At 34.4% G+C, this 12,964-nt stretch overlaps 1 protein-coding gene across 2 annotated transcripts in view; it reads right to left on the bottom strand.

Moving 5' to 3' along the window:
• LOC117394341 (coiled-coil domain-containing protein 178) overlaps positions 1-12,964 on the bottom strand; it is a 102,752-nt gene that overhangs the window by 76,483 nt on the left and 13,305 nt on the right. For both annotated transcript variants that reach the window (XM_059016258.1, XM_033992498.3), the window contains exons 8-18: positions 12,322-12,542; positions 11,039-11,181; positions 8,863-9,016; positions 6,272-6,367; positions 6,010-6,146; positions 5,235-5,418; positions 5,080-5,142; positions 4,733-4,894; positions 2,682-2,795; positions 1,291-1,436; positions 320-479 (exon numbers count right to left, since the gene is read on the bottom strand). In XM_059016258.1, coding sequence (XP_058872241.1) covers positions 320-479; positions 1,291-1,436; positions 2,682-2,795; positions 4,733-4,894; positions 5,080-5,142; positions 5,235-5,418; positions 6,010-6,146; positions 6,272-6,367; positions 8,863-9,016; positions 11,039-11,181; positions 12,322-12,542 — 1,580 coding nt within the window. The remainder of the gene's footprint in view (positions 1-319; positions 480-1,290; positions 1,437-2,681; positions 2,796-4,732; positions 4,895-5,079; positions 5,143-5,234; positions 5,419-6,009; positions 6,147-6,271; positions 6,368-8,862; positions 9,017-11,038; positions 11,182-12,321; positions 12,543-12,964) is intronic.

Genomic DNA, 12,964 nt, shown 5'->3' with positions numbered 1-12,964 from the left:
TATAAAGAGAGGTTTGTGAGTAATGTGGCAAACTTACATCATTCCATTATTGATTGCTCTGTGTGTAAATGTAGGATGGGAGGATTTCAGTAATTGCTGCCAAACACCTCTCATGAATATCCAAATTCATCCCCAAAGAGATGAGAGATATGAAATGTATTCTAGTCTGATATCTATTCTCATTTAACAATATTACTTTACTCTATCTATAATACACTGGAATATATAAACATTTTGAAATGCCATAGTGCTCCTCAATTCATAACACATCCTGCCAGAAGATAAGAGAATAAAAAGTGTTGATGAACTTTGTTCTTACCTCGTTTTCTGCCATAATGTTCTGCCTGTTTTCGAACAAGGTACTATGTGTTTCCTTAGAAAGTTCAAACCGCTTTTTACAGTTTGCAACCTCAGTCTGGAGGTTGTTTATGCTAGACACAGCATTTTTGTATTTGAATTCCACTGCTTGAAAATCAATTCTAGAAAGATAAAAACACAATCAGTACCAGGAATACGTTCTTAAAAAACTATACATAGATTAATAGTCATATTAGGAACAGTATTCATTTCGACAGAATGATACAAATGGCAGCAGTAGTGTCTTTATTTCTTTTTATTTGGGGGGGGGGGGGGGGGGGCAACAGCAGACAGCACTGCATTGTTAGAACTGCTGTGCTTCAGACAGTGATGCTGTATGCTGTTAACTGTGTGTGTGTGTGTGTGTGTGTATATATATATATATATATATATATATATATATATATATATATATATATACTGTATATAAAGTGTAACGTTTGATTGTTGTTGTAAGTGACTCTGCAGCTGATGCATAGTTCACACATCCTAGTCTTTGTAAGTCGCCTTGGATAAAGGTGTTTGCTAAATAAACAAATAATAATGAAACTAGGTAAATCTCAGTTTGGGCCAACCTCTGTTTCAAGTGAAAAATAAGGCCTACTGGATAGTCAATCCATTACACCCACCTGCTGGACACTTAGCATGTTACACCTGAAATTAAGTCCCCATCACTAGCTGAACAAAAAACAAATTGCGGGGTTGGGTTCTAAGGCTCTTAATCCCTGACAGCACCATTGATTACACTTTGTTATACATTTAACACACCAAGTGAGGCTTTACTCACTGCATCAACAAAGGGACATAGTTGACATTGTTAGGGACATTTGTATTCATGCCTATTTGTTAGAAGCCTACTTATTTTTTTGTTATTGTAGTTACTGGTTTTTAGTTTGTATCTTTAAATAAAGCTAATTAAATGCAATGTCTTACTGCAGTTCTGCAGTAGCATCCTCTGTTGCTTTTGCTACTTTCTCCATGTCAATCTGTGATGTTTTGAAATATTCTGTCTTTTTCCTGAGGTCTTCAGTCCTCATCAAGACACGATCCTGCTCATTTGAAACTTCTGAATTTTGTTCCTATAATTGGAAAGATGTGTTACAAAATTTAAACAGACTCCACCCCCCACAGTAGTGTATATCAAAAAGTAAAGTTCTCCTTGATTTACTTATGTTTTGATATCCCTTTTCTCATAACATAACATGTCACCTACAATACAATTGTTTACTTATAAGCGTTGAGATCTGTACAGAACCGTAAAGAATTGAATTTCAACAACTGGACAAAGTCTTTATTAATTCTAATCTTTATTAATGTACTTTATTCTAACTTGGGTACAGTCACTACATTTACTTTAGATATAAACTGTTCATATAAACTAAAAGGGCAGATTGGATTTTTTTTTTAAAAGGGGTATGGGTATAAATCAGCAAAATATAAACATGAAATAATTGTTCAGCATAATATACTGAAACTATATCTTTTTGTTCACAGCATTTTTGCAGCATGCACTTAATCCATCATTAGGAAGAAGATGCCATCTACTGTGCAACAGTGCAATCAGCAGCTAATCCCAATTAGTGTTCTGCTGCCCACTATTTACCAATATCAGAAGTGTTCTTACTTAACAAGCAGTTACAGATAATTAAGACTACATTTGTGCAGAAGGTCACTTAAGTTAGGAAGTCTCTAAATCATAGGTTCATTATCAAAGCTGCTGGTTAGACACGTGGGTGTAAGCCTGTTCTAGTAATTATTACATTTTATTTTCATTAAATGTGTTATTTCAGTAACGAATGGGTGATTTGGCTATATTTCTGGGTTTCATTTTTTTCCATAATATCACATCACTTGAGCCCACAGTGACTTTGCCAATGGGTATGTATTGTTTCCTATGCTGTTTCCTCCCCAATTTGAAAAGCCTGATTTGAATGTCTAAACACCTAAATATTGGATGTTACTCTGTTCCCCATTGATTTTCCTCCATAATACGAGGGAGGAACAGAGATTCACTCCAAGCTGTTGTGATTTTACTTAGTGATCCATATTAGGATTAAATTCATAAACTTTTTCATGTTGCATGTAATCAACAAAGAATAAGGTCATGTTGAATCTGGGTTTGATCTTGTTGGTTGTTGTGATTCTGTGTTTTATCACAATACTTGTGTCCTAAACCCCCTTAAGAGTGGCTTTGTGGTAATGCAAATATGAAAGCTTTACACTGTCTAGCAATTATCACAATACGAGTCACCTAAACTTCTAATTTTGTTGTGAATTACTATAATTTTTCAACATGTTTTTGAACTCTCTGTTCATTCTCATACATTTAAATCTCTCAGCTGTCTCTGTGCAGTTATCTTCTTTTCAGAAAGTATTCCTTCAGTTTGTGTCAGCTTCATCTCATGCTCCAATAGAGTAGTCTTCAAATTCTTAACTCTCTAAAAGACAACAGCATAAAAATACACAATGTGAACTAAAAACTTTTTATCTTAAAAAAGCACATCAAAAGCAATCACAGCACATTAGCTAGTTTAGTAAGTATTGTAGCTTGCAAAACCATATAAGACAACAAAGTAGAAATAAAAGATACAAACAAATGTTTGAAATCATCTGCAATACATATGGGGTGCCATGTTTAAAAAAAAAAGCATTAATATTTTAACTTCTTTTCCAGATTTAACTTAAATCTTGTATTTTTCCCCAGATTTATAAATGTTGTGAAAATAAATAAATATTTTTTTAAATGTGTACATTCAGATATGATTTATAAATCTAGTTACAAGCTTTTGCATTTAGCTAAATAATTAACTAAATCTTAAATCTCTTAACAAGATTTAACTAAATATTTAACTGGCCAGCTAAATCTGGAGTTTGTATTATTATTATTTATTTCTTAGCAGACACCCTTATCCAGGGCGGCTTACAATTGTTACAAGATATCACATTATACACATTATTTCACATTATACAGATATCACATTATTTTTTACATACAATTACCCATTTATATAGTTGGGTTTTTATTGGAGCAATCTAGGTAAAGTACCTTGCTCAAGGGTAAAGCAGCAGTGTCCCCCACATGGGACTGAACCCACGACCCTCCGGTCAAGAGTCCAGAGCCCTAACTCCTACTCCACAGTCAGTGGTTAGGAACACTGGGAAAATGAGCTCCGCCCGCGATTTGATTGGCTCTTGTAATGCTAATTGGGACATTTGCAAATTTCAGCATTACAGCCAATCAAATTGCGTGAAAGCACAAAGCTTACATACAAACTCCAAATTTAGCTGGCCAGTTAAATATTCAGCTAAATGTTAAATCTATAAATTAGATCTGAATGTACACATTTAAAAATATATTTATTTATTTTCACAACATTTATAAATCTGGGGAAAAAATACAAGATTTAAGTTAGATAAATAGCACCCTGCTATTTGATGGAACAGGGAAATAGCTTATACTCATTTAACATGAGCCCTCTGATCCACTTAGGCCTACTACGTAATGACTGCAAAAGAATGGCATGGCACTATTGAAAGTTGATGAACAATATGGGAAACTGTTTGAAAGGTTTGCAATTTCTCATTTAGGAAACATAATAGTTTAGGAAACATAATAGTCATGACATGACAGACACATTATTGTGGCGAGTGTCTGTCATGTCATGACTATTATGTATCCTGGTTTAAGAAAATAGCTAATTTAGATTTAAAAGTCCACACCTCCTTAAAAACCTCAGAGAAGAAAATAAATGTTGCTAGCAGCTAGTAGCAGCAGTGATGTACAATATGTACCACACCTTCAAACTATCACGAAGACTAATGACATGTTCTTGTTCTTTTTTGGCCATATTTTAACTGAGGGAAGGGCTTGTTACATTAATCACTGGCATTTACCTGTTGTGGTTAAAACACTATCAATAATAAGTGCTTTGTCACCACAGTTCTGTATAGAAAAATACAATTTTAAATAATATACAAAATTTAAAAAGAGTTGAAAAGATCTATAAAATTAATATATAGTTGCCAAAACCATAGTGTTTTGGCAACTATATATTAATCTCAAGAGCCCTGTGAATTAGTCCTTGCTTTCAAAGATGCAATACAGTACAATATTTACACTGTCCTGCTAAGAAATGAGGTTTGGGTTTCCCAGAAGCTCTGGTGAAGTGTAAAGTCAGTGGTTAGGAACATTGGGAAAATGTATTGGGCTTTGATGCCATTGTCCTAAATATTCCACGTGCCAAGTCATATAACTTGATAATACTTTACTGCATAGGACAAACTCGGTAAACGCATTTTCTGCTGAAATTTTAGACACGGTAATCTTCTTTGAACTCACCTTTTAAACAAATATAAAAGCGTATTTTTGTATTACCTCTATTGTCTCCTTGTTAAGTTTCTGAAATTCTTCCACTTTCTTCTGATGCTGGTTAGTTTCAGTCATTACTTCATAAAATATCTTTTGAGTGTCTTCTTTCTCTATATTTGCATCTGTTTGCCCTTGCTTTAGTTCAGAGTTACCGGAAGCCATTTTACTCTGTAAACACACAAAAATCAAGTCGGCCAACAGTCAACACAAGATGAAGCAAAACGATTATTGTTTTTGGTTTTGTTTTTTTTCTGCAATACATCAGCATGATTTACTTAATGCAGGTTTTCTTTTGAAGAAAAGTACAAAACAAACCTTTAAAATTATCCTCAGAAATTGTGGAGTTACACTACCTTTATTATTACAAGTTCCTTGATTTCTTTCATACACTCTTTTCTTGTGTTTTCTATTGTTTTCTAAGGGGGGAAAAAGGAATTAGAAAACAAACTATTTGCTTTTAAAACAAAGAAATAAACACAAAACCAAACATTTATGTTCAATTACTAACCCTAATTTTAGCTTCATCAATGAAAGTCTGCTGCTCCATGTCTTCCAGCTTTGCTTTACTTGCACTGTGAATCATCACCACTTGGGAGAGCTCTGCCTTCACTTTGATTGTGTGTTCCTTATTCTTACCTATTGCCTTACACATTCGAGTTCTCTCTTTCTGGAGTCTTACAACTGTGTCCTCACTGTGGCAACATAAACATTGCATCAGTTTTGTTTTTTGTTTTTTTATGCATGAAATGGGAAGAGAAATATGATAGTAAAGAAAATATTTATCACCAGCTTTTGATTTTTTTCTCAAAAAGAGGGATCCAATATTCAAGTACGACATTAACATTAACAAACAAAATACCTTTACACTCTATTATATTTTCCCTTGTATTTAAACAATACATAATTGTGAGAATGCACTTATTTTTACAAATTGAGTTTGAATGAATGTCTTTATTTAAATGACTAGATAGAAATAAAAGCAATTAACGATCAAACAAATAATTACCCAATAATTTAGCAGTAGAATTTAGTATATAAATCAATAAAATACATTTTATAAAACTTTATTTTATAGTACTGCTAAGTGTGAATACCGTGGTCCAAAATTAAGAAAGATATAGGTAATTAATGTGACATCTTGCCTGAAATACACTACACCGTATTGTGGTACAAAATATGATATGATGGGTCTGGTAAGAATATGAAAACTCAATGTACAATATTTACATATCACTATATTGTTCATGCACAATATGTTTACACAAGTTGGAGAAAAACTGTACCTCTCCTGAATTTTTTGAATGAAGTCTTCAATCTCCAGTTCACACTCTTTGTTTTTATTACGCATATCACAGAGGTCCCGAAATGTTCTATTGTATTTCTCTCTTAACAGTGAAATCTTAGATTCGCCATCCGATGTCTATGGAATACATCAAATATTTTAAAAGAATATTGAAAACACATTTGTTACCAACGTTTTCTGTAATTTACCAGCACCCAAATACATAATTCATATAATTCAAACAAAGTTAAAAACAAACTCACAGTGATTTGAGTGTGCTGCTGAAGTCTTTCATACTCATTTTTTAAGCCCTGGTTCTGGTATACTTGTTCTTCTATTTTCAACATTAAATCAGTTATCTAAAATAACAATAATAAATATGTTAATGAAAATGGAAGTAAGTGAAGCATTTTATTGAAAAAATTTAAATCAAGGTAGCATTCACATGCTCACCAAGATTGGAAATAACACATTAGAGGTGTCAGAGCCATTAATTCCCACATACAATACATATGAATGACTTCACTATCCCTGATACCAGGAACATCGACAACCAGTTTAATAAAATAACACCTGTGTTGGTTAAGTAAAAGTATAGAACAAACAAAAATAATGATTTTTGTTACATTCTGTCCCACCGCAATTAAAAAAAAAAAAAAAAGGATTTCCTCTTCTGTAATAAGACGAAAAAATATATATTTGCCAGAGATCTGACATCTAAGCTGAAACAATATTACCCATATGCTACTGCATTCTTTTTTTAATGGTTGTACATTAGTCTTATTTTTGAACTAACAACCATAGTACCGTAGTACTGTAGTAAAGTACCACTACTTCTTTAAATGGGATATGTACATGTATTAAAATTGTTACTTAAAATGATAAACTCATCAGGTACATACAGGGTTCCACTCAAAATGTGTGATCCTTACAAATTATTCTATGCTTTTTGGTATGAAGTGGTAAAAGGCCAATATTCTTCTTAGAAAAAAGCAGGTAGAAGCAGAACCTGAATGTGTGGGTAGGAGAAAACCCAGCATGCCCTTTGTGTTCATCACTGGTTACCCTGAAGCACATTCTTACAGGATGTAGGGTGGCTCTGAGTCAGGGTCATTTCACTTGGCATAATGACTAGGTGTTATAATGCTTGATATCAGCACTGGAAGAATGGTGTAATAAGATTAACAGCGCACTGCCAATATCAGCAATAGTTGACATTCCTCCATCCAGGAGAGCAATTGAAGGCTGCAGGCAGATGTTGGCCTGCATCTTATTTTCCTACCCGAGACTGTGGTCAGTCTCAATTGGCCTTGTTCTCCTGGTGGAGTTAACAGTGTCATGGGAGGATTCCGTGGAGGAGGCATACAAGTGGAAGAAGCTCTGCTATGCTGAGTTAGCTGCTGAGATGGAACAGCAGGGGTGGATAGTCTGGGTTTATCCAGTAGAGGTGGGTTGTCGTGCACTTCATGACCTGAATTCTGTGCACTTGCAGGGGTTACATTTTACTCATCTAGTGCCACATAAATATGGAAATACAACATTATTCTAGTGCAGTGGTACTCAACTCTGGCCCTCGAGATCCAATCCAGTCAAGGTTTTCACTCTAAGCATGTTCTAATGTAGTTAATTGAAGCTGTTAAGAGGCAATTAACTAATTTAGGACATGCTTGGAATAAAGACCAGGACTGGAATGGATCTTGAGGGCCAGAGTTGAGTACCACTGCTCTAGTGTATAAAATACTATTTTCTGTATGTTCTCTTGCTTTTAAAAACTTAATTTCTACATTCAGAAGCTCAAAGTCATGGAAAAAGAAGAGTCTTTTGGGACTGGATTCGGTTCAGATTGATGATTTGATCAGCATACTAATCATAATCTGTACACACTAAAATGTTTTATGTTTTTATACTGTACTCTGCCAAATTGTATTTCATCAAATATCAATAATAACCACAGCTGTGCAAGTTTTTGTTACTTAAATATACTCTTAGCTAACCTTAAGATAAGGCATACGAGAGGAAGAAACTTCAGTATGCTGAGTTAGCTGCTGACAGTGAAAGTGGGCACTACATGCTTTTACTCAGCTTCCTGTTTTGACCTGCCTATTTTCCATGCAACTACACCTACTTCCGGTTATCGCTACTTGTTTCCAGTTTGGTCTTGTCCATTTCCGAATCCTGCACACTCTGACCCTTGAGTGCTGGGTTGGCATTTGCAGAAAATCTGTTTCTATAGATGCAATCAGTATACATTCCATTAAGATATTTTGCTTCCAATTATAAGTCAGTTTTTAACTACCGGGTTCTGACATGACAAAGTTTTGGGATCAATCAACTTCTTAGAAGCAACAAGCATTGATGGACCAAATGGCTTCCTCTCGTTTGTAAATTCTCTTATGTTCAAATGTTCTTCTGTCAATGGTTTATGTTGTACAAATGTATGGCCAACAAATACATGACTTAAACTTAATGTAATTAAGAAACAATTCTGACAGATTTTTTTCAGACCATATTCTACAATGTGCAAATGGAAATATCTTTGTGTGAAGTTGTGCGCAGTGATTTTGGTGCAGCTGCAGGGTGCAGAATCTCTAAACCTAGATTTGCAAGTTGAAAAATAGCTTGATACACAAAGGCAAGCATAATGTTGAACTGGTTGAGCAATATATGTGTTGTGGATTGCAGAACATGGACAGAAACAAAAGCTATTAATGATCAAACAGTTACCCTATCATCTAGGGTGCAAGCTATGTGCTGTGGATTGCAGAACGTCTGGAAACTCACATTTTTGCATAGCAAATATAATAATCAGCCGTATGTCTGAATAAACTAGGTATCAGTGATAGCTAATACTTGCTTCATTATTCAAAGTTGTTTCCTGTTCTTCAAGTACAGGAATTATTTCCTGTAGTTCTTTGAACAATTTGTCTCCGTCTTCCATCTTTTTTTCAATCTCCAACACTTTGTTGCAATACATATTCCAGACTACCTTAGTCTGACCTAAATCATTGCTGTCAAAACCAAAAAGACATGTGCAAAGGTTAGTTTTTTATTGTGCTTTAGTTGTATTCTTTTTAAAAATGTAACAATGCAAAGAAAATATATCCAAAACCAAATGCAAATAACAATAACTACCAAATGAAATCTCTTACTATTTTGTTTGATTCATCAATGAGATAATGGTGAACATTACAAGGAGATTTTTTTGGTTACCTTTTTACCTTACCTAACGTTAATGCCATGAGACAGAGTAAATATTACCACATAAGCAAATGCTGTAACTGCATCTCAATGAGTGGGGCAGCAGTGTGGAGTAGTGGTTAGGGCTCTGGACTCTTGACTGGAGGGTTGTGGGTTCAATTCCCGGTTGGGGACACTGCTGCTGTACCCTTGAGCAAGGTACTTTACCTAGATTGCTCCAGTAAAAACCCAACTGTATAAATGGGTAATTGTATGTAAAAAAAAAAAAATAAATAAAAATAATGTGATATCCTGTAACAATTGTAAGTCGCCCTGGGTAAGGGCGTCTGCTAAGAAATAAATAATAATAATAATAATGAAGACAGTGAATTCTTGTGTCGGTACACTTTATTTTAAGGATCCGCAGATATGTATTAAGCAGAAACTCAAAAATATTCGACAGTTGATTATTAAGCATGTTATAAACTAGGATATTCCAAATGTCAACAGGTATTTAGTCATTCAGCCTGGCAATCTGGATTTAGAATGTTAACTGAATGTTAGCCACCGATGCCATTTCAGTGGGGTTCCCGGTTAAAATGCAACTATTTACCTCAAAATATCTGAAGAAACATTCAAACTGCATAAAAACCATGAATAGAAAAGTTGGTCGGCACAGATATCGCTTTCCAATGATACCAAAGTGGAGAAATCCACAGCTAACTTCTTTGACAGTTTTAAGGTAAACGTGAACAATAACTATTAAAAAGGGCTGCACAAACATGATCCTTCTTTGTTTGTCTTAAAATCCTTTAGAAATACAATACAAACATCTGTGGGGAAGTTACTCAGTTTAAGGTACAATTTTAAAAGTTATCCTCTGTTTTTTAAACAAACGTGTAGTTTTCTTTTAATTTTCTAATTAAATTTAACAGGGAAAACAGCAGAATGATTGAGCACAGAACACTTGAACAGATACCCTTGTAATAGCGCACATATAAATACAGTGCTACCCCTTTATAATGCGGTTGTCGGGGTCTATAATTAGGAGACCACGTTATCTGTGTTTCGCCTTACAACGAATATTGGCATTTTTGTTCCTGAAATGATTTACAATGCCCACAAGCCAAATTAATATTGTAGCGTATGGTGGAAAATGAAGGAAGGAGACAAACACAATTTGCAGGTACTTGAATCCAGGGTTTATTGGGACGATTATTCCCGGCCACTGTTAGCTTGTCTCATTCCTAAGTGCAGTGCATTTTTTTTTCCTAGAGCAGTCCTCTTTGGAGTCAATCTTATCAAGAAAACCTCTTAATTTTTCGATCTCTTTTAGCCATCCATGCAATGTAGATAATGCAACATTTATATCTTTTGAAATTCCTGCTTGGGTTTCAACTTTTGTTACTCTGTCCATCGTATCGAGTTTCATTTTAACAGAGAAAGATTTAGGTTTTTTCAGTCTGCCATGCTTCGTACTGTATATCTGGAACGTTCACCAAATGTTTTGTGAGTCAAATTGCATGTGGAAATGGGAGCCACAACCTTCCCGTGTTATAACCGATTCCACACTATAACAGGTCACATAATAAGGTGTATATAAAATTATACTGTTCCTACTAGGCACTCAAAAATAATAGAACTGTTCGAAAGAATCATTAGTTTTCACTAAGTACTGTAGCTGGAAGAGTTACAGTATATTTGCTAATTCAGAGGAAACAGATATACAATTGCTGTTTTTATTTTTCTTAAATTGCATAACTCAAATATTTCAAACATGTAAGTGTTGGTTTACATTCTTTGAATGTCATTGTTCAATAAACGTATAGTATGTTACTTAAATGTGTACTTACTGGAGCTCTTGCAATGTATACATAATGTCATTCATTTCCTTAAACATATTTTGTTGTTCTTCCTTTGCTTTAGAACTGGCATCATCAAACTGCCGCTGTTTTTGCTGAAGTTTAGAGTTAATCTCTGACATTTTTTTATTTGCCTTGAAAACAAGAAAGGAAAATGTACAAGGTTAAATTAAACAGTACAAGTAAAAAAAAAAAAAATGTGTTAAAATATAAAAAACTAAGAACATTCAGATAAGGAGTTCTCAAATAATGCTTTGCCTTCCTTATCTCCAATCACTTAAGCTTAGTTAGAGGTTAGAAATGTGTTACTGAACCTCACAGAATAATGAAGAATAGGTCTCTAAGCTTGCAAGCAGTGTTTTTTTTATTATTACAACAGCAATATAAACAAAAAATAGATGCAAAGTCTGAACACACCAGACACGATGCGACAAGTGAAAATGTGTAGCGATGCGACCAAATGAATAGAACCTATACTTTTGACAAGTATCTTTCACACCACAAGTGATGCGACAGGCGACAACTAGGAATTTACCAATCAGAGAACAGCTTCAATGCACATGGTCCAGCAGGGTGAAGCAGTATCCAAAATGACGGAAGAAAAAATTGTACTTGCCATGGAAAATACCCAGAGTTTTATGACGAAAATCATCGGAATTCTAAAGATACAGATTTGAAGATAATATATGGGAGTCCATTTCGAAGAAACTGGATAAGCCTGATATGTATGATTTATTGCCATATATGTTGAAATACCGTCCTAGAAGACACTCATAATTTCCACACCATGTTGACGAATATGTACCAGTCTTGATCATAGTTTTGTCAATAACAATTTTTTATAGTTTTATAGATCTGTCAGTTTTCAAATCTGTCGCATCGTGTCATGTCGCTGTGAAAGTATTTTGTCACCCGACGAAAATTGTGACGTGCAGCGGCCTTTACTCATTTACAGTTTTTTTTTTTATTCCACTGAGAAAAAGAAGAAGTTTAAAGTTTGCTCTGGAGCAAGAGATACTACTATATGTTATTGTACTAAAATGCATTTTATTAAATGTTTTTAACAGTGGTCGCCAAACAAAAAGTGCACGTAAAAGCTATACTTGTTCTTGTTACTCACAATCAGTAGCTCATTTTATACTGTTTGGCAAATATCTTTAAAAGGACAGTTCTGAAGAAAACATCATTCTTTTAAACTTTACTATTGTATCTGGTAGTACTGAGTTTTATCATTCAGTTAAAATATTATAAAATATTATGCTGGAATACAATACCTCCTCTTGAGATTTTTCTATGAGACTTATCGCAAGGCTTTCCATTTTCATCTTTTCTTTCAGAAGTGGACCGTGCTTCTTCACAAAGTCAATGTCATCCTGTAGTCTCTGATTCAGTACTTCAGTCTTTGTCAGCCGTTCTTGCACTTGTTTTTGAATTTCTTCTTTACATTTAAGATGCCATTGCAGTTCGCAGATATCTCGGACACAGGATTCATGTTCTGTCAATCAAACACAATTGTACATCATCTCTTGGAAACAAATTCAAACCTGTGATTTCAGAGTCTATGGTATGTCACTGCCAGTTGATGGACAACAAGAATGTGTCATCAAAATCATGAAGCTGATGCACAGATCCCTACTAGCACTACTCTTGGACTACTTTTAAGTGCTAATCAGGGTTTGTGCATGATGCCAGCTGATAATATAAAAGCTGCATGACTGTGAAAGATATACAAATAATTCATGTAGTGCAAATGAAATACATTTAGACACTTGTGAGAAGCATGAAAAAAAACTTAAAAGAGGGACCTTTCGATTTTAAGCCTTGGCAACAGGTGTAATGTTGACTGTTTTCCATAACTATGTGTTTCAGAGATCCTATACAGTACCTACAAATAGAGACATGCTATATCTGATTGTC

Source organism: Acipenser ruthenus, chromosome 3 (assembly GCF_902713425.1).
Source record: "Acipenser ruthenus chromosome 3, fAciRut3.2 maternal haplotype, whole genome shotgun sequence".
Classification (NCBI taxonomy): Eukaryota; Metazoa; Chordata; class Actinopteri; order Acipenseriformes; family Acipenseridae; genus Acipenser; species Acipenser ruthenus.
This window is presented reverse-complemented; position numbering and strand designations above follow the sequence as displayed.